Consider the following 25,430-nt stretch of genomic DNA (forward strand, 5'->3'; position numbering starts at 1 on the left):
AGACAAGAGACAGCATCACTAATCACTAAATAATCATAAAGTAGATCATACGAATACTCTTAATTAGCTTAAAGGTCTCTGAAAACTTATAAATCCAACCTGATCTGGTTTCTTTTAGCCGAATACAATAGAGACGGGGTTGGGCCCGAACCAAGATTTTTCAGTCCAACTGACCCAATGGCATTTGTTTGTTTATAAGAGCTTCAAGAAAATTGGAAAAGAAACAGGCAACTTGAACAATGGGCATATTTTTGAATTTTTGGATTTTCTTCACAGGCAACTAAAACTGTTTCCGAGTGCATTCTGAGTTTCTAATATTTGTAGGGCTAGGCTATTCCATAGAAGAAGAGATAACCAGCCGACAACCATAACCAAACTAAAAATTTGACCTGAGTCACTAAAAGTTACAGTGAAAGCATAACCAAAGTTAAAAGTTATCTAGGTTACATCTCTCAGTCACTAAAACTATCCTTCCCAGGAACAGATGGCTAGGGGCCTTGTAGGGCTTAAAAGCCGAAAAGGCCAAGTTCACTGACCTTCTCTTTCTCATATGTCTCGAAGTACTGATATATGATTGTAACAGCAAGCAAAATCCCAGTTCCTGAGCCAATTGCTCCCATTAAATCTGCCACAACAGTTAAGGCACCAATGCACAAGCCTCCGAAAGCAGCCGCAGTAGGAATGTACCGATTAAGTTCCTTCTGTAAGTTTGAATCTCTATGTCCAGGCATCACCATTTGTTGTTCCTACAAAATTAAGCAATAATATAAATGTTGATCATTAACTAAACATATTAGTTCACGACTGTGAAGTTGTTTGAGCTGCGAAACTTGATCCTAGAAATCTCATGTCTTCACATTCTTACTAAATGCTATAGAATGAGGCACTAAACGCAACTACCAACACAATGGAAAAAGTTGCTACCAATCACACCCTTGCTCTAGTAGAATTCAGTCTGTAGGCACCAAATTGGGGACATCCAATGGTATTGATCAAAAAGAAAAATCAAAGATCTATGATGAGGATGACTAAAAATACCTTGAGCTGCTTAGCTACATCTCGGGCAGAAGAACCAGAAACTTCAATCCAGGTTTTTGAGAAGAGTGCACAGGCTGAAAGCATAAACACTAGATAAAACAAAGCATGGAAGGGATTGGCTGCCATATCTGCCAAGCTGCAATCAAAACCACAATGACAGAAAAATGAATCAGTGATTCATGTAAATTCTTTTGCAAACTAAACGAAATAAGAAAAGGCAAAGGAGATTTAAAAGGTAAAGCAATCAATGTGCTGGATCACCTTGATGGAGCAGTGACATAGTAGGCAAGACCACCAACTGGTATAAACTGGCCACCAGAATATTCAGACTCCTGCCACTTCCCCAACAAATTCACGAAGAAATTCCCACCATACCTCCTGTAAAGCAACTATACAAAGAAAACAAGTGCCATGTCAATTGAAAAAGAAATGCATTTACGAGCCTTTAATTTTTATTGCCTAGTAGCTTACCTGGGAGATAAAATAAAGATTGGAGACAAGAGCGGATTGGAGAATAATGGGCATGTTAGAGGTGTAGAAAAGCTTAATAGGATATGATCCCTGCTGTCCACGGGCATTCTTTGATCTCACCGGTAAAACCACACGGAAACCTTGGAAGTAGATGACAACGAGAAAGATCAAGACTGTAGCAAGCAAATTAGTAACATTTGGTAGGTTCTGCCTATAGAAAGCTTCTCGAAGAGCGCGAACTTTGTCTGTCCTGGTTATCAGTAGATGGAACAATGCAATTATGGCACCTTCAAATTCAGCTCCCCGGCCGCTATTGACAGTTGTGGGGCTAAAAGCCTTCCAAATGATGCCTTCACTGCATAATCAACCATAAATTAAGTACGGAAAGACCATGGATCACAATATGCTAAAAGGTAAATGAAATACGGATTTCAAGCCTACCAGATGTTGGTAGCTATAAAAAGGGAGATCCCAGATCCCAGACCATATCCCTTCTGAAGAAGTTCGTCTAAGCAAATCACAATAATTCCAGCAAAGCAAAGTTGAACTATGATAAGAATGGCATTCCCAACACCAAGTTGACCGACACTGCCATACATCCCCGAAAGGACATAGGCAACAGCTTGACCAACCGCAATGAGGATGCCCAACAACTTTTGTGCCCCATTTCTGAAAATTAGAAGCCAATCAAAAGCAAGAGACATTAGAATACTAGCCAAGCCACCAAATCAAGTCATGACTGAAGAATCATTTCTCAGAGAGTAGCAAACAAGCTATATTGAGAACACATAATAGCACAGAAGTAGAAAACAAGCTCAACAAATAAAAACTACCAGCAATTCACCATTGAACCAAACAAACCAGGGTCCTAAGTGAGCACTTTAAGCAGAGACTGAAAAATAACCAAATATGCAACACCTAAAGCAAATTCTTCATAACATGAAATAACTAAAGCAGGGAAAACTATTTAAAGTAAACAATCAGAGTAGAAGAACACTCACAATAGTGCACGATCCTCGCGGACATTGTTGTCCACTTCAATGATCTTTGAGCCAGCCAAGAGTTGCATGACCAGCCCAGATGTCACAATCGGGGTAATACCAAGCTCCATTACAGTCCCACGGCTTGATGCAAGAATAACACGCATCCAATAAAATGGATCGGCACCAGTCGTAGAGTGTATGCCATAAAGAGGAAGCTGACTGCACACCAGAAAGATGAACAAGGAAATCACAGTATATATGAACTTCTCTCTGAACGGGATCTTTCTGTCAGCACTTTGAACTTCCGGTAGAAATGCAAGAAATGGCCTGACCAAATGCAGCACTCGAAAACCTCCTCCCATTTTAAGTACTAGAAGCTAAACCAGCCCAACCTGTGCCAACCTATTAGCACATCTATTTATTCAGATACCGAAAATGTTCAAAGCCAAAGAGTTGATAAATAAAACACTGGTATGAAAAAAATCAAGGATAAATTAGCAGTTCCATTAAGGGGGTTTCAACCATTTACACAAATTGATTGCTAGCACATATTTCAGTGACCAACTCCATAAGCTATAGCAAAATACAGGCACATGAGGGCATAAAATAAGAATAAAACCAAATGCAGCGTGCACGACGTACAAGTCAGTAACATGAGAGTTTAAAAAATAAAATTATTTACATGAGCTGCAACTCGCTTTGCTCAACCTAAGCAGGAAGAAATAAGCTTATACAGCATGAAATACAAGGCTTTGGTGCACTAAAACAGAGTAAAGTCATGCTTAGGCCAATAAATAGTTGGTAAAATAATGTTTAGCTTCAGATTTCATGTTCTTCATGCATTCACTTCTTGTTGCTTGCCATACAAAACATATAATCTAGGATCAAATTTAATCAACTTTAGCAAATCTGAACAAAAACCCTTTAAAATGGCTCAGAGACCATCGAAATTCCAGAACTATCCGAAACAATTATATAACGATTCATGTAAAACAGGAAAACTGATTTTTACCTGAGAGAGCTAGAGAGAGAGCGAGAGAGAGAGAGCTAGAGAGAGATGGAAACTCAGGCTCTGAGTCTGAGGCAAAGAAACAAGTACAAGAGGGAAGGGGAAGAAGCCGGGCTCAGAAAAATCTCACACTCGTCCGCGTTTTCAAATTTGGCGTGGCGCATGCACAGTCAGCGTACGCCACGACGACTAGTCAATCTCTACAGCCGCGTGTGTGGCGCAAATTTGAGCAGCGTGACGTGTCGTGTGGGTTTGTTGAACTTTCTCTCTCAACTTTTTATCTTTCTGACATTTGATTTTTATTTTTGTCTGATTTTATTTTCTAATTGGGCCCTGTCTGTTTTCCTACAGGTCCAATCATTATGATGGGCAATTGGCATGGCTAATATATATATATATATATATATATATATATATATATTTTTGGTCAAGTGGCATGGCTAATCTTAGGATTGCAATTGAGAGTTGTGATGTTATATAAAGTGATGTTATATAAAGGCAGCTCTAAAGCTACCTATAATCATGGGTTATAAGATCAATTACGATGCAAAGGCTCACTGGTGTAGTGATTTAGAACAATTGCTCTCCCAAATAAGGTCTTGATATCCGTGTAATATTTGTAAGTTCAGCATATTATCACCTCTTAATAAAAAAAGTACTTTAAAAAAAAAAAGATCAATTACGAAGTTATTATTAGACAGCCTGATTGTAACCCTCAATATATAGGCCCCTTATTATAGAAGGGGCACAATGCACAATAATACAAATGTTGCGAGTAAAGACTTGTAATAAACATCATGTCTGCAATATTTTTAATGCTTCCAACATCTTTACAAGGTGATAAAACTGAAATTTCGAGATGAACTCAAAATGGAAATGGGTATTAATCTTACCTACGTTTACGGCACCCCAAATCCACTAACTATTCCCCCTTTTATGGACAGGGTTGCCATCCTAATCCGAAACTACATGATCCGTACGCGCTTCTTCCAGCAGAGTTATCCTGCACTAGATTTATCGTATGGTGTACAAAATTCAGATGCAAAAATAAAGAACACTTCCTTGGCTTAAGCTGGCAGCTGAAGCTTTGCATTGTTCTTCCAGCTGCAAAACAAACACGTTTTTAGTGTTAACAATCTACAAACATGTACAATGATCATTGGGACGAAGGTGTCACGATTTGCTACCTGCGAAAGTAGTAGTAGAAAAAATCTCCATATAAAGCTGTCTGGACCAGACCAGCAATGCAAGCTGCAAAATTGTAAAAGAAATGAAGTCGGCCAAACACTACAAACAGCAATAACGCCCCGTGAAAATGTCCTCAATGGTTCTCGCATAACTTACCTATCCATCTACCAAATTTAGGTTCTGTGAAGTAGCGGTAGATCCAGTTGAGTATGTACAATGCACGATAGGCCCTGAAATTTGAAACATATATCCCAAGATGAATTATATTTGCGCACAAATACGAATATATCTACCATCTGCCGATATTTTATCTGGTCCAAACTGCTGAATCAGTTTGGTTTTCTTGATTTCATTAAAATCAGCATCATTCAAGGAAGCAGGAACCAAAACTTTCCAAAATTTATTCACACCTCTAGAGTGACAATACACTAACTTGGAGACGAATCTTAACCCCTGGTATGTGGAAAGGAAATTTTATGGTCTGAAACACAACAAATTTCCACAAATTCCAAGCATTATCCAAATTTTGCTATAAACTAAAGTTGACTTGTACAAGTTGAAATTTTCAAATTAGGACTACTCAATTATATTCTTGGTACAAATTGAGATTTAAAAAAATTTAGACACTTATAATCCATTACATGCGACAAGTACTTAACAAGTAAACCCAGCATTGAGGAAAGTAAATCTATTTGACAGGACAAGTAAGAAAACATATTGTCCTGTCAAGCAGGTCACAGGCCTTATAATGGAAATAGATATACCTACCCAAGTAAGAAAACATATTGTCCTGTCAAATTGTCTACATTTCCACTTCGCTGTAACAAAACTAACTGTGGAAGAATTGAAACTGCCTCCAAGTATATGGAAAATGCCCACAAAACCTGAAAATAGTTTTACAAGTATATTAGAACAAGACGGACAAGTAGGTTTTACATTCAAGTATATGAGTTCCATCCAAAACTTACATCAGTACACAAAATTAGATAATTATCATTATGGAACTTCAATTGTTAAGAATTAAAACTAACACTAGAGGCAACATTGGATAAGTCAAGTTGGGGTTTTCCAGCTGGTGATTTAGTTTCGGACCGATGTAAAGTGAACACCTTGGCTGGTTTGTTTTAAAGTTCACACTAGATCCATGAGTAGCAACTAAGGTGTACAATAAGTTTAAGCCATCACAGTTACACAAGCACAACATGACAACACAATAATGAATACATCAATAATGTCACCTCTTGAAATGTGAATTCCTCGTGGATAAGGAGGGCCAACACAAAGCATCCCCCAAGAATAAAATCATGGCGGAAAGTGTCAAGCTCTTTATTGTAAGAACGCTTCACCACTTTGTGCATCCGCATACACCAAACAATGGCCAGCGAGCTTCCAATGAACACCAGCTTCATCACAGTGTTGTATACTGAGACGAAGTTCGTGAACAGGTCCAAGTACCGACTCAGAAACACTAGCACATAGAGCTCCTGAGTCTTAAGCGAAACCCCTAAAATAATAAGCAAATATCAGTTTCTCAAAACTTCAGATCACCACTTCCAATTCAAGGAGAATTAACTTAAAATTGTTCTGGTTCCAAATTAACTTAATATTCTTCCTAAATTGGGGAGCTGAAGAAACTAAAAATCTTCACAAAGTTTATTTCTTTATCCTTTTTTCTTCTGTTTCTGAGCAACCAAACAATAAGCACTAATGCACCGATTGGTTGCTGAAAGAAGAAAACACGAAACAGATTCAGATAAAATGTGGTTCGCATTACTGAGTAAAATTTTCCACTTTGAGCAATCTTTAGCGGGGAAAACAATGATATTCATTTTTCCTTAGAATTTTCCTTCGTTTTCCCAGGAAACAAACAGAATTGAGAATGAGAAGGGGAGAAAGGTGCATACCTGAGCATGATTTGGTGGCGTAGATTTTGAGAAGGAGGACCAAAATACTGGCCAGGTGGGTCATATCCCCAGCCAACCTGAACGCATTCATGGTTTAAAGCAGGAACTCTTGCCCTAGATTTCAGCAGAGAGAGAGAGAGAATGAATATAGGAAAGTGGGGGTTGAATACGGCGTGTAAGAGAAGGGAGACTTTGCCAAAAATAACAAAAAGAGAAGGAGAGTTGACGTGGCAGTCGGAAACTGCTTCCACCGACCTCCACGATGTCCCAGATACGAATGAGCAAGAGTTTGTGTAACGTGCGGCTCGGGTTTGGTGTTCCTCCATCCATGGCGCAATCTCGACCGTTAGATATATTGAAGGCCTATCTATTAAAGCTGAAATCAATAGTCTCTCGTTCGATGTCGTTTTCTCTTGGTTTGATGTCGTTGACTTGTTTTTGGGCCAAGGCCTTAGTAAAAATAACCCACAGAGAAAGCTTAAGCATTGGGCCAGGCTGATCGAATTATTTGGATTGGGCTCATGTGGTCATTTAAACTGCGGCCCTGCCTGATGGCGGGTGAAAAATAATTTCTCATCCTTTGCCTAGGCTTGGCCAGTTGCCATCACATAAAAGAAATAAGTTTAATAAGTTCAATGGTGGAGGGTTTTCGTATTAAATTCGGCAACCGCACCGTGGCCGCCCCTAATAACCCTATGAAAATAGGAGTAGCATAGCGAAGGAGTGCGAAGCCGCCACAAAGATTCACATTGGCATGCCATTAGCTAATTCCTAGAAAACAAATTTTGAGGAAGTGCTTTTATATAGTTTACAGATTGCATCACTCCCTAAACCAAAAAAAAATGAGGCTTGGAACACATGACCATATTGTTGTCCCTCCGGAACTAGACACAAAAGGAGCTTTCCAATGACTAAAAATGATGCTCTCCACCCTCCATACAAATACACAGCCCCCCTCCCCCAAAAAAATAAATAAATAAATAAATAAAATGGTGAGGAAGCTTTAACAAAGTCAGCTGCATTGGATACAGATTGCATGAACAACCCTTTAAAATTTGGGCCCTATAACAATTACGTGCCCCCTAATCATTTGCGTTGGAAGATCACAAAGTAGATTTATTTAATGATTTCAAATTTCAAGCACTTTGAGTCCTTAAAGCAGCAGTCAAAGATTTGTTGAGAAATAAAGGGCAGCCCGTCTCATCATCATCATCATCTTCTTCTTGTCCATTACAGGTGGAAGGAAGGTGCAAAAGACTCTTCTTCCTTTTTCTTTCCTCTGTTTTTTTCCATAAATATCTTCAAGGGGGTGGTAGTTGGAATATCTTCAAGGGGGTGGTAGTTGGAGCAAGCAAGAACCAGAGTGATCTCAACCTTCCGTACGAATGGTCTTGAATTAGATCACCAAACAAAAAGGGCATATGCACATGGACTTCATGTTGGCTTCAACTGCTTAGATTTATACAATTACTCTGCTAACTATTTTTTCTTCTGCAATAATAGTTTCTTTCTGAGCGTAAGGAGCTTGTAGTTCAAGTAGTTAAGAGCATTTACTCATGCACTTGAGATTCTAGATTCGATTCTCCTTCCTTCAATTTCGCTTGTATTTAAAAAATAAAAATAAAAAGTTTATTTCTCGTCAATAACAACAGACAGAGACTCAAACCCACCTCTTTCTGCCTTGCACATATATGCTATGACTATATGTATGCAAATCTGGATTGAAATTTGTGTCATAACATATGCAGAAAATATATTCTTGCATTAGTGCCCCAGCCCAGGCTCTGCCTGCAGGCACCACATTATGTGGCCCCATAGAGCCTCTAATATTTTATTTTCAGTTATGAGAATCCTAGAAATTTCACATGGACTGACTTTTGCAACCTATTAATCAAATATTTATTAAGAATCCCAAGTCTCAGTCTTTGGTATGAGACTCACCAAGTAAAACATGTTTTATTTCCACCACCCCTTGGTAAACATACTTTGGTTTGGTCCCCTCCACTATCTCACTGACCAATGGGGCCTTATATCTCACAGCCTCATAAAAACTTCACCAACATCTGCACAGAGCCCCTTTCTTGGTATGAATTTATCTTCTCTTTAGCACAAAAACAAAAATGTATCTTCAAGACTCAGAATTTTACCAATTTACAGTCACATAACAATACCCATCTGGGATAAAGATCTCTTTTTTTACTGCAAATTTTTTATTTGTGATAGAAGTTTTAATCTTGGGCATGAAGCTTGAGAATTGGATTTGAAATGTACAGAAAGTTTGTTTTTTGGTCGATCAAGTACAGAAAGTTTTAGCATTAACACCATTGAAACAAGTACATTGGTCCCCAACCATATATAATCTCAGTGGCCAGAATGGAGACTTGGATTCATAAGAACTTCTGCATCCCTGGGCCCACTTCCTGTAGGCTGATTGGGTATGGGTCTCTGGGTTTTGTTTGCTGCAAACCAACATGTGGTTTTCTATGTCCTTCTGTGCATTAATTCTTCTGCCCCTCCTCCTCTACATGGAGGAGTTTCTAAGCCAAAGTGCCAAGCACAAAATTAGTTTCTTTCCCTATCCATCCCCATCAAATCAAACAGTAAACTTCTTATCAACTATTCTCTCTCTCTCTCTCTTTCTCTTTCCCCAGTAATGTACAAACAAGTTGAGACAAGGCATTGTGGATGGCAATGTCCAGTATTATGCACCAAAAGGAAATTGTGTCTGTAAAAGAGAGGATTTGATCACATATTGAGATCTGGTTCCTCCATGTATTATTATGTATACATAATCTGTGGCAATCATCCACGGCATCATATAATTTATATAATTCTCAATCTCTTTTTCCTTAGTTTTAACCTCTAATCAATTGTAAGCTTCTGTCAAATTTGAAACTTAACAAATTATAAGAATTTATGTACTCATAAAACAACTGGACTGGATACCTTGCAATATTTTATAATGGTCAACCAGGACCACACAGTCTGTCCAATGGAGGATATTATAGTTTGTCTTACATTAAAGAGTCTTCTGCAAAAAAACAAAACAAAAAACAGAGCATCCTATCCATTTTCTTCTTCTTCTTTTTTTTCTTTTTTTTCTTTTCCTCTCCTTGTTTTTATCTTTCTTCATCAACCTGAATCAAACTGATTCCTTCTCAGCTATAATTGACTTGTAAACAAAAGGGTCCTCATCTTCTTGTTGTTAAGAATTAATGAAATCATAATGCAGGGGACCCATGATTACAATATGTAACAAAAGTTATCATGTCACTATGCTTAATCTCAAGTCTCTAAAACGTTAATTTTCGCAAAGCAATTATTTCTGCACCTGAAATTTTCGTTCTCATATCGTCGGTATTTATAAAAAAAATGAAAATAAAAAAAAAAAAAACCTGATTTTCAAAAGCAGAGTTATCTTTTTCACTTTTTATCCAACAGTTTCTTCTGTACATCCGGATGTAGCAGATTATCACCATTTTCCTTAACAGAAGCATATCATTCTTCTTGTTAAGAATCAGAAACATCCAGGTTTAAAACATCAGTCATCATCATCATCATCATCATCATCATTCATGAGTTGAACGCTGCACGTGACTTTGACAGTGATAGTTGGTTGGTCACTTGAATACCTTGTTATTTTATATTTTTTTATAATTAACTTTCATTTTAATATGGGGATTATGGATATGTGTCACAGTCTCGCAGATAAGAGGATTTAATTGGACAATGGACATAATTAATTTTGTAAATTCGTAGTCAATCAGTCACTCTCTGAGTTTCTACATTTCCACTGGGAAAATTTCATCTGCAACAATAAAAAATGGAAAACATGTCACCTAAGCATTTGAAAGAGTGGTGCTTATTAAGCATTTGAAAATCAGTCGTTAATTTAGCAAAATCACTATTTTAAAAATAATTAAAAAAATAGTAAAAAGGTTAGATTTGGTTGTCCTTTTCTTTCCCTTTTGGCTTGGGCCCTTTTTCTTGAAGTTTCATTTTCATACCCTATATGAGGTCATAATATCTTGCCAATTCAATGCCGAATCTTAGTTTAAACTCAAACCATTGAAAGGCTGCATTAAGGTAATGAAATCGAGAATCCTCCTACATCTAAATGCTCGGAAACCAATTTAATTAGTAGCTATATATACAACTTTATTTAATGAGCAAATATGAATATAATCCTCATAAATTTATGAGATCTTTTTGGTAAGGGAGGAAGTAATATGCTTAGTAGTACATTCATGATTCATCAAAGGGGTTGGAAGAGGCAAACGACCAACGGGAAAGTTAAACGTTCATTTAAGATGAAATTACATGGCAAGCAATGCATTTGTAGTTAAGTTGTACAAGACAAATGACAAATGGTAAGTTAAACGATAATGACGATAATCATCCAACGATAATATCGTTAATACCGACACGTGGTGAGTTCAACTACCCTTATGATTGCTATAGATAGACAGTTAGTAATTGCCAAGTCGCTAAGTAATTCTAAAAGAAATTAATTAAAGTAGTTATTGGATGACTTGAGGATTAAAAATCTATTAACCGGCACTACACACTTGTCATTCTGATAATTTTATTTCTTTGAGAAAGTTAAATGTTCATTTTACATGGCAATGCATTCGTTGCTAGGTTGTACAAGACAAATGACAAGTGATAAGTTAAACGATAACGTTGACAATAACCCAAGATATACCAACAAGTGGTGAGCTCAATTACCCTTATGATTGCTATAACTAAGCAGTTAGTAAACGCCAAGTCGCCAAGTAATTCTAAAAGAAAGTAGTTGAAGTAGTTCTTTCGCTGACTTGAATATTAGAAATCCGTTAACCGACACTACACACTTGTCATTTCATTCTCATAATTTTATTTATTTGACATGATTTCTTGGTAAGTCATTATACTTCCTCTATGTTTGTTGAACCGAAATTTGGCATGAAAATCACTAAAGCAAGTTATTCCATAAATAGTCTAATTTATGAAATAAGAAAATTAATACATTTATTAGTGCTACTTAAAATCCCTTTAAATTAGGTTGAATAGGGTGGCAATTAAATCCAGTCTTTAATTTGAAGGCAAGAACATCGACACGCATACAATAATTGATTGATTGGCAGATAAAAAAGGTAAAAATGAAGTTTCCGCAGTCAAACTCAAAATGCACGATGTCATTGTCAACTAAATCATTCAAATTTTGCAGAAAATACCAAAACTGGGTTAATAACACGAAGATCGCACAATCTTCTGCAACAGAGTCACCCGCTATATTTTTCAACGGAACGGAGCTGTTGGCTCCCAATTCGAAAACTTTGAATTTCTTTTCAAATAATGAAAAGGAGAAAAAAATTGAATTTTAAGAATAAAATATAAAAGACAGTTTGCTTTGCATGCTCAAACAAAACGGACACACCGCTTTATTTGCAATGTGTTCTCTGTTTGCAGAGGTGCCTCTCTGTGTCTGTCTCTAACAGATCTCAACCCATCACTCACTCACACCTCTCTCTCTCTCTCTCTCTCACACAGATTCTCTCTCTTTCCTCACACTCTCTCTCAGTCTCTATTTTTTTTTCCTCACCACCCTCTTGCTTCTGAACTCTCGCTTTCAGAGAAAGGTGTTTGCTTTGAAAGGGAAAAGGCCTCGTGAAGTGCATGTGAAGCTCGGTGAGAGATCTGGGGGACTTAATGATGGAAACGGTTCATTGGCTTTTCTTATTTCAGGTGATTGGAGTGTTCCCCTTCAGCTTTACTTGCTTTTTCTCTTTCCCCTTCTCTTTTTGGATGTTATTTCATGTTCTTTCTATCCCAGCCTTATGTTAATTGTCTCCCATTTTTGTCAAAAGCGAGTCTCTTTAGGGTTTTAGAGCAAGCGGCATGGTGTTTCGATTGTTTCTGAGGTTTGTGAAGATGGGTTCTTTTTAGTTTCATCAGTACTGAGCTTTGCCCGTTGGACCTCAGTGGGAAGTTAGTTTCATGCATTGAACCTCAGCTCTGTTTTTGCAGTGGCTGTTGCTGCTTATTAAGGGTTCTATTTGGGTTTATTGCTTTCAAGCTTGTTATTTGATGATGGGGTGGAGTTACTGTTGGGTTATTTTTTGTCTGTGAGTGAGAAACTATGTACCCTGAAGGGTTTGTTGTGCGTGGAGGTGATTTTGCTAGTTTGTGGCTTAATCATTGGAAATATTGTCATTTAATTTGAAATCGAGTATGTTCTTGTTGGAGAATCTTTGATTGCTTGAATTTTGGCATTGTCTCAAGCTTTGCCCAACAATTGGTGGGAATACCAGTGCGGGATATTGAGGAAATTTTGTTGCTTTGATGCTCCCATCATTCCGAAGATTTGGGTGTCATTAAGCAACCATGCGAAACATATTTATTTGTTTCCATAATTTAAAAGAGAGTCTGCTATCGGACACGTTGACGGTTTGATCATGACCAGGGCTGTTCGCGATAGGATCCTCAAGGACGCAAATGGTGATATTAGTGATCATCTGCGCAACCACATTCATTTGACAAATTGCATTCACTTGAAGAACCATATGCACAAGCAAAGCCCCATATTAGCTGACAGGTCACTTATGAGGGACCTTGTTGTCCTTCAAAGGTCTCGATCTCTCAGGGACCCTTCTGCCAGTCCTCCCTCATGGCATTCACCTTCCATTGTTGATATGCTTTCCAAAAAAGGTGAAAATGATGCATTGGTGCGTGAGGGGAGAAGGTCGGTAGGAAGTGAGTATCGAAGGGAAGGCAGGAGGTTGTTGGCAAGTTCTCCACCTTTGGCAAGATTAGCAACATCAAAAGTTGCTCCACGTGAGGCTAATGGGGTCAATGATGGGGTAGCCGGAATCAGTGAACATGGAAGCAAGAGTGGAGTTAGGGATGGTAGGAAAGTTAGGAGAGAAGAATCTAGTCAGAAGAGTAATAGGAGTGATAATTTGGGTGGCAATGAGGAGCCTCCACCCGACCAGAATGGTAATGATATGACTCATGATGTTCTTTCTGGGAATTCAGAATCCAAAAGTAGAAAAAGTAAAAAAAAGGGAAAGCACATTCAAGGTGCTCGGATGAAGACTCTCTCAGAGCAATTGAATGATGTTAGGATGGATAGTGATGACGTAACGTCCTCTAATATCCATCAGCCTGCAAGACGTTCCCGACAGGAAAGAATTGTTGAGGAACCGGAGGTCAGCATTCGGGGATATTGCAGTGGACTAAGTAGAGTAAAAAGGCGCAAATTTCGAGCTGCAAGAAGAAGCCGTGCTTCTGTAGCTTCTAGAGACTTTGGAGGTCAGAATGATTTATCTGTGGCTTCTAATACTTTAGCTCAAGGGTCAGCTCACCCAAAGTATCACATGGAACGGGGAGAGGATGAGTATGGCGAGCAAAATGTCACAAGGGCTCCCAGAAATGGGTGTGGGATTCCATGGAATTGGTCAAGAATCCATCATAGAGGTAAAACATTCCTTGACATTGCTGGAAGGAGCTTTTCTTGTGGTTTATCTGATTCAAGGTTTAAGAAGGATGGTATGGCTGCCCATGCCAGAAATATTTCTGACATGCCCGCGGCATCTGATAACTCAAGCACTTCTACTAAATCTGAAGCACTGCCTTTACTAGTTGAAGCATCTGGGTCACAGGAAAGCTCCGAAAACGCTGGTTGGATACATGACTATTCTGGTGAACTTGGTATTTATGCTGATAATTTATTCAAGCATGATATTGGTTCTGACTTTGCTTCTGAAGCTAGATCTGGTGATCAACACAAATTGAGGGGCCACCACCGTCGTAGGCACCAAAACCTGACGCAAAAATACATGCCGAGAACCTTTAGAGATCTCGTGGGACAGAATTTAGTGGCGCAAGCTCTTTCAAATGCTGTCATGAAAAAGAAAGTTGGGTTGCTATATGTATTCTATGGTCCTCATGGTACAGGGAAAACATCCTGTGCTCGAATATTTGCTAGAGCTCTAAATTGCCAGTCTTTGGATCACCTCAAGCCTTGTGGCTTTTGCAATTCTTGCCTTGCACACGATGTGGGGAAGAGTAGAAATATAAAGGAAGTTGGGCCTGTTAGTAACTTTGACTTTGAGAGCATTATGGACCTACTTGACAATATGATTATGTCCCAGCTGCCATCACAGTACAGAGTGTTCATCTTTGATGACTGTGATACATTGTCCCATGAGTGCTGGAGTGCCATATCGAAGGTCATTGATCGAGCACCGAGACATGTGGTTTTTGTCCTTGTCTGTTCAAGTCTTGATGTTTTGCCTCACATAATCATATCCAGGTGTCAAAAGTTCTTTTTCCCTAAGCTAAAGGATGCAGATATTATCTACAGTTTGCAATGGATTGCAACCAAAGAAGATCTAGAAATTGACAAGGATGCACTGAAACTTATTTCATCAAGATCGGATGGCTCATTGCGGGATGCTGAGATGACTCTAGAACAATTAAGTTTGCTTGGCCAGAGAATCTCTGTTGCTCTTGTTCAGGAACTGGTAAGTTCTTTTCTGTTCCCCCAGAATTAGAATTTCCATGGTTTTCTTGCCTTTAATATATATTGCCTTGAAAAATGACGCTGATTATAATACAGTTGCCATATAAAGATAGAGGAATGCTTGTCAAACTAGCATGGTCTCTTAAGGCAATTATGTTTATTCTTGTTACTTCAGATGAACTGCCTAAAGATTTTGACTTTGTTTCCAGGTTGGGCTTATCTCTGATGAGAAATTGGTAGATCTTCTTGATTTAGCATTATCGGCAGACACAGTTAATACTGTCAAGAATTTGAGAATGATCATGGAAACTGGTGTTGAGCCACTAGCCTTGATGTCACAACTTGCAACAGTGATTACAGACATACTTGCTGGCAGCTATGATTATAAAAAAGTAAGGCGTAGAAGGAAGTTCTTTCGGAACCAACCATGTGAGTCCAAAATTTACTATTAATTGAATAATCCATTTTTTAATGATAAGTTATGTCGTGGATGTTCATATTTAGTTTCCAAATATCTTCTTATCTTGCATTTTTTTAGCTGTGCATTTCATATAAATGAATTGTGTTCTCTTCAGTCTTCACCATAGTATATTTAACGTGCTTGAACTGCTTGTACTTAATGTGCAATGCCCTTATGACAACCTCCTCAACTAGACATGGAAATCCTTGCCTTTTGAAATTATTTGGCTTATATTAACCTGTAAAATTCTTCCCTTTCTGTGTTGCCATTTTTCAGTCAACTGATTAACAAATTGACTGGTTGCAGTATCCAAAGAAGACATGGAGAAATTGCGTCAAGCTTTGAAAACTTTATCTGAGGCTGAAAAACAATTGAGGATGTCAAATGACAAGTTAACATGGCTAACAGCTGCACTTCTCCAGCTTGCTCCTGATCAACAGTATATGTTGCCTAGTTCGTCGGCTGGCACAAGCTTTAATCACAGTCCCTTGGCCTTAAATAATGTGGGTGGAAGGGTTGTGGGCAGGAAAGAGAGTGAACAAGATGAGATGCCTAATTATGAAAAAGGCTTGTCAACCAATGTTAGAAATGCTGTAAGTTCTGGTTTCCATGGCAATGGTTCTGGGAAAGGCATAAATTCAGATAGAAAACGTCATGCTGGGGCTGGTATAGCTCCTGAACAAGGGGCTTCATGCTCTGCTGACATAATTAGGGCAAATGGGAGGCAAATGCTTGACAAAGGCCATAAAGGAATTGAAGAAATTTGGTTGGAGGTGCTTGAGAAAATACCATATAATCGCATAAAAGAATTTTTATACCAAGAAGGGAAGCTGACCTCAGTTAGTTTTGGTGCAGGTATGCCATAACTTGCATAATGCTCTTTTGTGAATGCCTTTTATGGTGCAATCGATAGTTCAAAGCATGCGCATACACACATCATTTCTCCTTGTCATGATTTATGTCAATTTTCTGTGCAATGACTGGTAGTCTTGTGGGCTTGGAAGTATCCTTTGGGGCAAGAGTAGCTTGTAGAGTTTTTTGGATTAAGGATCTTGAGACTTGAGACTTGGACAAAAAGTGACTTAAATACATAACATTTTATATTTCAGACACATGTTTTTAGAATTCTCATGTTGCTCCTATGCCATGACTTTTTATAATGAGACAATCCTATACCTCTCTCTTTTGCTGAGATTCCTCATCCATATTTTATTACCTTTAATTTTCCATTCATGTTTTAAGAAATCTGAAAAATGAAACTGCTTTGAAGTAGTTAATGTCTAATATATGCACATTTTTATGCCATTATGCTGTAACTTGCCAAATTTGATCATAACTATTTGAATAAAATAACATTATATTAATTTTCCTTTAGCATGTTTTCTTTTACATCCTTTATCCATGACTTATCAAAATCTCTCTTCTTCCCACTCCCCTCCCCTCCCTCCCCTTTCCTGTAAATGGCCTCATTTCTGGCTCAAAAATACTTGAATTTTTTTTTTTGCATTGTAATTACCAAAATTGGGACCGCAAAAGTTTGTTTTGTGAGTGTCTCTTGAACAAGCTGGTTTGTGTAAATGTCTGATGCTTTATATAATTTTAACTGCTCTCTTTTGCAGCTCCCACTGTGCAGTTGATGTTCTCTTCTCATATGACTAAATCTACAGCAGAGAAGTTTAGATCACAGATTTTACAGGCATTTGAGATTGTTCTAGGGTCTCCCTTGACCATTGAAATTAGATGTGAATCAAAAAAAGATACTAAAGAAGGTGCCCAGATGCCTCTTCTCATACCAGTTTCAAAGGATGGTTCATCCCAGATTAGAGATGAAAATGGGGCCAGCATGGATGCCCATCTCCAGTGCGATACCCGTGAAATGGGGAAGAGTGAAATTGTTGAAGTAGCTGCTTCTCCTAGGGAAAGCAAGGGTAGTGGTCACATACATAACCACAAAGAATCTGGTAAAAGAGGTTTGGATGGTGCCCAGATGGGAGAAGTATCACTTTCACATAAGAAATCACCCATAGCTTCAATTCCAGAAAAACAGAAATTTGGGGAACAAAGTCAGAGTCAAAGCCTTGTCAGGAGCAAGGTGTCCCTTGCACATGTGATTCAGCATTCAGAGTCACAACGTAGTGGCTGGTCACAACGGAAAGCAGTTTCTATTGCTGAAAAGCTCGAACAAGATAATTTGTAAGTAATGCAGTTCTTTTTTCTTTCCAAGTTTGAACAAGATTATTAGAGGCACAGGTTTCCTGAAGGGGGAGATAAATAAGGCCTTTTTTCTTGTTTTGCTTGAGCTTCACTTAATTAGAAGATTCTATCATAGAAGTGTCATTCTATCGTAGATGAGGGTTTCATATGCTTTCAATATCTTATGCTCTTGATTTGTTCTTTTTATTTGAAATGGCACTGATTCTTTCTAAATCACAGGAGACTGGAATCTCGATCAAGAAGCTTGATTTGCTGGAAAGCATCTAGAGTAACCCGTCGAAAGGTAATTTGTTATGGATCTCACAATATTCTTGCAATGAAATTTCTGAGCAGGCTGACATGCCTTGTGACGTAATATGTAAGGCCCGGCAGAAAATGGGTCTCATTTTTAAGCCTAAGTTGGGTCCTAGACTCCTGGGGCCACCAAACTTGGCAGCAGGCATGAAATATTTGTTCAAGTGTGCCCAATTAAGGGCTAGGCCTTCCAGGTCAGGCAGGGCACCAAGCTCATTTTTAGGTCTTACGTCCAACCCAGTTATGAAGTAGTTTAAGACTTATTGGTTCGTCGTCTCGGGCCATCTAGTTATGTCAGGTTTTCTTGTAATGAGTGTCAGTCTGTTTATCATAGTACTAAGATATACAGTTTTTAGGAAAATGCAAGATTTTGATTGAGACTACTTATATATTGCTCGTCTCTGTCTTCGTTGCATAATTGTTGCTTGTCAAGATGATCCATTTGAAGATGAAACTTATGAATGTATTTCACATGCAGCTTTCAAGGTTGAAAATAAGGACAAGGAAACCACATGCATTGCTGAAGCTTGTGTCCTGTGGAAAGTGTCTCTCTGCAAAATCTCCAAGATAATTTGATAAAGGTAGTTTTGGCTAGCTTTGAAGGTTTTGTACAACCTCATCTGTAATTCTTGTATTTAGCCAATTTCCTTAAGTTTAAATTTACTAGGTCAATTTATCTGTCAAATCCTTTTACATTGAATAAAAGAGTTATATTTGATGAGAAGATGTAGGGCAAACATCATTTAAATCAATTTTACCCCTTTACAGTTCTTGAAATGTGGTTTAACAAAATTGAGGGCTTGATGGGTTAATGATGAAATTGATTAAAAAGTCGAACTTATCCTCAAAACAGACACATCAACAAAAAATTAATTAATTTTTATCTATATATATAGAGCAAAAGGCAAAAAATGGTGAAACATTCAAAATACTATAAAATGCCATATGTTAATTCAAATATTAAGAATTAAAATTATTAATTAAATGAGGATAATATGGTCAATTCATATTTTTTTATATTAAAAAAATTAAAATTAAAAACAAAATAAGATAATAGGTCTTATTTTTATAGAACATAACTATCCATATCATCTTTTCTTAAATCTAAAAATAAAAATAAAAATAAAAACATCAATTAGCACATACGTAAGCGTGTGTGCCAAGGGGCTAGTTTATAATTAAACACGATTTGGAAAATGACAAGAAGTTGAGGGTCCTAAAAATACTTGTTTTTCATTGAACCCGACCTGCTTTACTCCCCAAGCTTATGAAAAGCTTTTGTAATTTGTCAACGGTTCTGGTATGAACCCATAGAAATCTCAAGTCTTAGTCGTTTTGTTTGGCGTCACTTTCATTAATTAATACTTAATTTTTGACTTCATTGTCGACTTAATTGTCATGCCTCAAATTAGGCCCACTATCGTCTTTTTGTCACAGCTTCAAACTCAGTCGGTTGGTCAATTTGAAATTAGAAAAGAGATGCCAACGAGTCTAGTCCAATATAAAAAGACATTAACGTATAAACTATAAGTTTCAGGTTCGAGTTCTTATAGCATCATAGTTATGTTCAAATACATATAACCACTTACAAACACTCCATACACCTATTTTTTCACGGATAAATGTTGAAGTCTATTAAGACATAATAACACAGTCGAGTGATTCAATTTCATTTGGAAAAAAATAAAAAAAATTGTTATATCTTCTTCCCACAAAACGACAAGAGGTGGGTGGATTATGCAAAGCATGTGATTTGATTTATTATCGCATTGAATTTGAAGGCAGGAAATTAGGTGAACTATACCTCCTCTGCTTTACTTGATGAAATTTTCAAATCAGCCATTGAAGCTTTCCTGTGTTAGAATGTGGCAGCCGAAGCTTGACATTATGTATAGGTGTTAGTTTAAGAATAGTGATTATTGAGGCGGAGAAAGGTGTGTGTCGCCATATTTTCTAGATGTATTTGTATTTAGTAGGATTATGAATGTAATTTTCACTTGGATAAAAGAAAAACTTAAAAATCGACTCAAATTAATAACATGTATGTTTTTGTCTATAAGGATTGAATTCTTAAACTAACTTTAAACAATACATAGTAGTAAAATGTATGAGTAATGTACTATAGTTTTTATTAAAATAATAAAATATAAAGAGTCCTAAAATATAACCATTTACGGCTCCTCATTTTGGCTCATAATCAGAAATAGAATGGTCAAATTATTAATGTTTCACAAGATCCTAATCCAAGCCCCACCCTTTTGACCAAAAAATAAAATGAAAAGCATGAAACATATGCGATCAATTTTATTAATATATAAAAAATTCCCAAAAGATTTTGACATATATATATATATATATATTGCAAATAAATATGAATGGTAATACCAGAAAACCGATCTACTGTTCTTCTCCCTCTTTTTCTTTCTTTTTTTTAAATTTTATTTTTGAGGGGATTTTTCCTTCTTTTTAGATTCTGAATTTCTGAGGGGTTGAGTTTAGAAACAGTACGAACTTTGTACTTTCGTTTTTGTAGGTTGTGTGTGGATGATGTTTCTATCTCTTTAGTCAACTTGTTTTTTGGACGTTTTAGTCAAAGTGGAAAATTTGCCAGCGGGGACATGAACGCCAAATAATAAGGGCACTTTCGTCCTAACACCGGCTAATAAGAGTGGATTAAATAAGAGATATTTAGTGATATACCCATTTCTAGCACTAATATTATAAATAAACCCTACACAATTGAATTCCTATAAACAAACCCAAAAAAAAACCCAAAAAATGATAGCTAGCCTTATTGAATTTAATATTGATTATTAAATTACTTTGATGCCCTATTGAGTGCTTTGGGTATTTTTATGAGATTTTGGGGTTGGGCTTGTTTTAAGAAATTGATGGCAGTTTTGTAATTTATAAGAAGTTAAAAGCTTTTTTGTTATGTTGTAAATGGGTTTTGGGTGTGTTTCTAAAGTCCATTTTATATAGGGTATTTTTATAATTTGGGCCCCCATATTGGGTATAATAGTGAATCTCCCATTAAATAATAGGTATATCGCCAAGTAGCCAATAATAACCTCAAAATTTCAACGCGCCTAAAAGCTGCGTGGCCCCCATACCTTTATGTAGTCAACCCTTCCACACCTTACTTTGTTTGAGGGGCAAGAGGGCAAAGCAATCATGTTGCATTACAATTACTCCCCCAAACCCAAAATTTACTCTCCAACCCACAAAAGGAACTACCATAACATTAGATTCTATTCTCTCTTTCTCTTTGCTCCTCCAAAGTATGTGCTTTTTTGGCCACCAAAGAATCAACTTACATGTACCTAGATTTGTAGAGTGTAGACCATTCATCTTAGGACAAACTATAAAAGTTTGAATCTACACAAAAGAATATTTCAAATATGACATTCGGCGACTCTGACTATTTGAACGTGACATGAAATTTCGTCAAAATAAACTCATTTAGAACTCACGACTTAGAGTTTGTTGTAATCATAAAATTTGTTTCAACAAAACACGTAAAGCTAAAGTACAACTTGAATGACGAAAGATTCGTATACGACATTTTAACACTTACTTTATTTATTTATTATTTTATGACATGTTTACTTATCAAGAATGAGTATTGAAATGATTTCAATTCCTTCTTCTCTTGTGTTTACTAAGTATTGAAATGCCTCCAATTCCTCATTCCCTTGCAATTACTAACACATAAGGAATCAAAAATTATGCGGGTACCACATTTAAATTCATAATCAAATACCCTCAAACTCATAAATGGGATCAACTTGGGGAGTAGTTGATCCAATTCCAATTCCTTAATTAACCTATTTGAATTATTCGATTCATAACTTCCACCATTTCTGATAATACCTAGTTGATCTAATTCCAATTTCTTATTTACCCTATATGAGTTCTCCGATTCATAACTTCCACCATTTCTGATAAATAAATGTGCTTAAATCCTCTATTTATGCAAAGCTAGTAAGTAGAAAAACAATTATAACATGCGCATAAAAATCATAAACGGTGTGATGTGATGGGGAATTTAGGGTGATGGCAATATACTGTGGCCTTAACTTAAGGCAGTTTGAAGGAAAGCCAAAAATGGCATCCAAAATGAGTGAGAGATTGAAGGCTTAATGAAGTCATCACAGTAAAAGAGCAGAAGCGACATTGGTGACCTCATAAGAATCCAAAGTCCAAAGGCAGTGAGTAAATTGAATGAAAAGCCGTGTCCTTTTTGGTCACGAAAAGCAGCAGAGTATAATAACAGAGACAGAGAGAGAGAGAGAGAGAGAGAGAGAGAGAGAGAGAGAGAGAGAAGAAGAATAGAGGAGATGAGGACATTGGGCACAAGAATCAGAAAATGTGCGTGTGGATATAAAATCAAAATATATAAACATTGCTTCTTGTCAGTCAAAGCCTTTGCAGTCTCAAAGCCAAAGAGAAGCATCGAGTCATTTTCATGAAATTGGTGGAGAAGAAAGAGAAGACAAAAACAACAAAGTCGTCCTCGGAAATTCAGTGAGTCTCTGAGTCTACCCCTTCAAAACGCGGAATCGCTCCCACCATTAAAGAAATCACGGGTTGATTCAATTTCCATTTCCTTTGAAGATTCAAAGCTGCAAACCCAAGATCACCGTCATCGACAACACCTTTACATTGAGCAACCACCACCACAAAAGCCAGAAGCTTTCGTTTCATTGACCCAAATTGGTTGTGCCCAGTTGTTTTGTTTCTTCGAATTTCATGGCTTCGGCGGCGATATTCTCATCGCTGCGGCGGCGAAGGTCGCCTTCTTTGGAGGCGTTTTTAGCTCCGGTAGACCTCTCCGACGTGGCGCTTGTACAAATCCTAGTCTCAGTCACCGCCGAGATAGCTTCTTCCTTCTCTGACAAGTTCTTCTCATTCCAGAAGAGGAATTCGAGGTCCCTGGTGCGAAAAGTCGAGATCTTTCTCGTGCTTTTGGAGTATTTGAGGGACTCCGGGTCGGCTCTGCCATGGACGGCCGTCATCTGCTTGAAAGAGCTCTACTTGCTCTTGTATAGATCCAAAATTCTTCTCGATTACTGCGCCCAGTCCAGTAAGTTATGGCTTTTGCTTCAGAATCAACCAATTTCAGGTCATTTTCATGATTTGAATAAAGAAATTTCGACCCTTTTGGACGTTTTTCCCATGGAGGACGTTGAATTGGGTGAGGATGTGAGGGAGCAGATTGAGCTGTTGCAGAGACAGGCCAGGAGGGCGAAACTGTTCATCGATGAAGGAGATGAGGAGTTGAGGGTTAAGTTCTTTTCGTTCCTTGACGAGTTTGAGAAGGGTCGGGTTCCCGACTCGGCCGATTTGTGGTTGTTTTTTGCAGAGCGATTGGGGATTCGAGATGCCAAGAGTTGTCGAAATGAAATTGAGTTCTTGGAGGAGCAGATTATAAATCACGAAGGGGATGTTGAACCCACCGTTTCGGTGCTTAATGGGTTTGTGGCATTCACTCGATATTGCAGGTTTTTGCTTTTCGGGTTTGAAGAAGATGAAGTGGAATTGGGGATTGGGAACAATCAGAGGAAGCCTAGAAAAGGTTTGATCACTCAAGAAATTGCTGAGACTTTTATAACGATTCCAAAGGACTTTTGCTGCCCCATATCATTGGATTTGATGAGAGAGCCGGTGATTGTCTCAACAGGACAGACATATGATCGAAGTTCTATTTCGAGGTGGTTGGAAGAAGGGCATTGTACTTGTCCAAAGACAGGACAAATGCTGCCTAACACCCGCCTTGTTCCTAATCGGGCATTGAGGAATTTGATAATGCAGTGGTGCACTGCTTATGGAATTCCTTATGACCCTCCAGAGTGCACAGAACCTTCTGCAGAAAGCTTTGCAGCTGCTTCTCCCTCTAAGGCTGCACTTGCTGCCAACAAAGCAACCGCAGGGCTTCTAATCCAACGGCTGGAAGATGGATCATCATGTGCACAAACTATAGCTGCTCGTGAGATTCGTTTGTTGGCCAAAACAGGAAGAGAAAATCGTGCTTTCATTGCGGAAGCTGGGGCGATTCCCCATCTATGTAAGTTACTATCATCTCCAAACTCTGTTGCCCAAGAGAATTCTGTAACTGCAATGCTCAACTTATCGATATATGATAAGAACAAAAGCCGGATTATGGATGAAGGGTGTTTGGGATCCATTGTTGATGTTCTGAGGTTTGGGCACACAACTGAGGCAAGGGAGAATGCTGCAGCAACTTTGTTTAGTCTATCTGCAGTTCATGACTATAAGAAGAGAATAGCAGATGAGGAAGGAGCAATTGAAGCCTTGGCAGGGCTGTTGAGAGAGGGTACCCCAAGAGGAAAGAAGGATGCTGTGACAGCTTTGTTTAACCTGTCAACTCACACAGAAAATTGTTCGAGAATGATTGAGGCAGGGGCTGTGACAGCACTTGTAAGCGCATTGGGAAATGAAGGAGTTGCTGAGGAAGCAGCAGGTGCATTGGCCTTGGTTGTTAGGCAGCCGATTGGGGCTAAAGCAGTGGGGAAAGAGGACACGGCAGTGGCAGGTTTGGTAGGGATGATGCGTTGTGGGACTCCAAGGGGTAAAGAAAATGCAGTTGCAGCTTTGCTTGAGTTGTGCCGGAGTGGTGGAGCTGCTGCCACTGAGAGGGTAGTTAAGGCACCAGCTTTGGCTGGGTTGCTGCAGGCATTGCTTTTTACTGGTACAAAGCGGGCAAGAAGAAAGGCAGCATCTCTTGCTAGAGTGTTCCAAAGGTGTGAGAATGCTACAGCCATGCATTTTGGTGGTCTTGGTGTAGGATATGCATTTGCAGGTAACTCAGCTGCAAATAGGGATTCGAGTTTCGCCAGTGATGTCGCAGTGCCAATGTCCATTTCAGTGCCTGTTTTATAGTGGTAACATCCACCCTAGATTTATAGTCTTCCTTGCTTATATGTTCCCATTTTTGTTGGAAATATTTACACATTCTTTCATTGAAATTGGAGGTCATAAAGAAGTTACAGGAATATCTTATCTAAATGTGCTTTAAGAGAATATGTTGTGTTGTCGAGCTTCTAGTCTAAGTTTAGCATACATGTAATGTCCAATGGTTTGAAAAACCACGACAGAAAGTGTTCACAACAATGTCAAGACCATTACAGATGCATCGAGAAACTGCAGTTTCAGGGGATGTTTCTCAATTGGCTTATTGGTTTCATAAAAATATGATTCAAATGCAGAAATCTGTATTGCTGTGACATTTTGTTAACTGATATAATGACTGGCCGCTGAAATCCTTATCGAAGAATCCTACTAAATTCGTTTAAGTGAATTCTTGGAGATCCTTGTAACCTAGCATAATCATATAAGGTCT

The 25,430-nt window shown here is 38.1% G+C and overlaps 4 protein-coding genes across 5 annotated transcripts; 2 read left to right on the forward strand and 2 right to left on the reverse strand.

Annotated features, from left to right (window-relative positions):
• Positions 1 to 351: 351 nt before the first annotated feature.
• Positions 352 to 3,636, reverse strand: LOC117624005 (protein transport protein Sec61 subunit alpha-like). Of its 2 annotated transcripts, none has more exons than XM_034355105.1 (7): positions 3,533 to 3,636; positions 2,511 to 2,896; positions 1,951 to 2,178; positions 1,510 to 1,864; positions 1,300 to 1,427; positions 1,039 to 1,174; positions 352 to 746 (listed from the first exon to the last, which is right to left on the reverse strand). In XM_034355105.1, exons 2-7 carry the CDS (start codon positions 2,852 to 2,854, stop codon positions 507 to 509), a joined length of 1,431 nt encoding a protein of 476 aa, XP_034210996.1. In that variant the 5' UTR covers positions 2,855 to 2,896; positions 3,533 to 3,636; the 3' UTR covers positions 352 to 506. The 2 variants fall into 2 exon arrangements, with proteins under 2 accessions (XP_034210996.1, XP_034210995.1); XM_034355104.1 differs by having other exon boundaries at positions 2,511 to 2,894; positions 3,505 to 3,633.
• Positions 3,637 to 4,172: 536 nt separating this feature from the next.
• LOC117624006 (ER lumen protein-retaining receptor A-like) lies at positions 4,173 to 6,901 on the reverse strand. The gene is made up of 6 exons (XM_034355106.1): positions 6,594 to 6,901; positions 5,928 to 6,193; positions 5,458 to 5,573; positions 4,846 to 4,919; positions 4,689 to 4,752; positions 4,173 to 4,605 (listed from the first exon to the last, which is right to left on the reverse strand). The coding sequence occupies exons 1-6, from the start codon at positions 6,682 to 6,684 to the stop codon at positions 4,569 to 4,571; spliced, it is 648 nt and encodes a 215-aa protein (XP_034210997.1). The 5' UTR covers positions 6,685 to 6,901; the 3' UTR covers positions 4,173 to 4,568.
• A 5,114-nt stretch (positions 6,902 to 12,015) lies between these two features.
• On the forward strand, positions 12,016 to 18,791 carry LOC117624630 (protein STICHEL-like 3). The gene is made up of 7 exons (XM_034355992.1): positions 12,016 to 12,320; positions 12,443 to 15,100; positions 15,309 to 15,528; positions 15,866 to 16,414; positions 17,179 to 17,752; positions 17,993 to 18,056; positions 18,546 to 18,791. Exons 2-7 carry the CDS (start codon positions 13,031 to 13,033, stop codon positions 18,636 to 18,638), a joined length of 3,570 nt encoding a protein of 1,189 aa, XP_034211883.1. The 5' UTR covers positions 12,016 to 12,320; positions 12,443 to 13,030; the 3' UTR covers positions 18,639 to 18,791.
• Positions 18,792 to 22,399: 3,608 nt separating this feature from the next.
• Positions 22,400 to 25,331, forward strand: LOC117624651 (U-box domain-containing protein 17). The gene has a single exon (XM_034356030.1). It carries the CDS (start codon positions 22,820 to 22,822, stop codon positions 24,968 to 24,970), a length of 2,151 nt encoding a protein of 716 aa, XP_034211921.1. The 5' UTR covers positions 22,400 to 22,819; the 3' UTR covers positions 24,971 to 25,331.
• Positions 25,332 to 25,430: the final 99 nt, after the last annotated feature.

Source organism: Prunus dulcis, chromosome 4, assembly GCF_902201215.1.
Source record: "Prunus dulcis chromosome 4, ALMONDv2, whole genome shotgun sequence".
NCBI classification, from domain to species: Eukaryota; Viridiplantae; Streptophyta; class Magnoliopsida; order Rosales; family Rosaceae; genus Prunus; species Prunus dulcis.

Coding starts and splice junctions, on each gene's coding strand:
- LOC117624630 (XM_034355992.1), top strand. CDS start 13,031: ATGACCAGGGCTGTTCGCGATAGGATCCTCAAGGACGCAAATGGTGAT. Junction 16,415..17,178: donor CTCAGTTAGTTTTGGTGCAG/GTATGCCATAAC, acceptor TCTCTTTTGCAG/CTCCCACTGTGCAGTTGATG. Junction 17,753..17,992: donor AAGCTCGAACAAGATAATTT/GTAAGTAATGCA, acceptor TCTAAATCACAG/GAGACTGGAATCTCGATCAA.
- LOC117624006 (XM_034355106.1), bottom strand. CDS start 6,684: ATGAATGCGTTCAGGTTGGCTGGGGATATGACCCACCTGGCCAGTATT. Junction 6,194..6,593: donor CGCCACCAAATCATGCTCAG/GTATGCACCTTT, acceptor TTATTATTTTAG/GGGTTTCGCTTAAGACTCAG. Junction 4,606..4,688: donor TTCTACTACTACTTTCGCAG/GTAGCAAATCGT, acceptor TTTGTTTTGCAG/CTGGAAGAACAATGCAAAGC.
- LOC117624651 (XM_034356030.1), top strand. CDS start 22,820: ATGGCTTCGGCGGCGATATTCTCATCGCTGCGGCGGCGAAGGTCGCCT.
- LOC117624005 (XM_034355105.1), bottom strand. CDS start 2,854: ATGGGAGGAGGTTTTCGAGTGCTGCATTTGGTCAGGCCATTTCTTGCA. Junction 1,175..1,299: donor TATGTCACTGCTCCATCAAG/GTGATCCAGCAC, acceptor TTTTGATTGCAG/CTTGGCAGATATGGCAGCCA. Junction 747..1,038: donor ATGTAGCTAAGCAGCTCAAG/GTATTTTTAGTC, acceptor TTAATTTTGTAG/GAACAACAAATGGTGATGCC.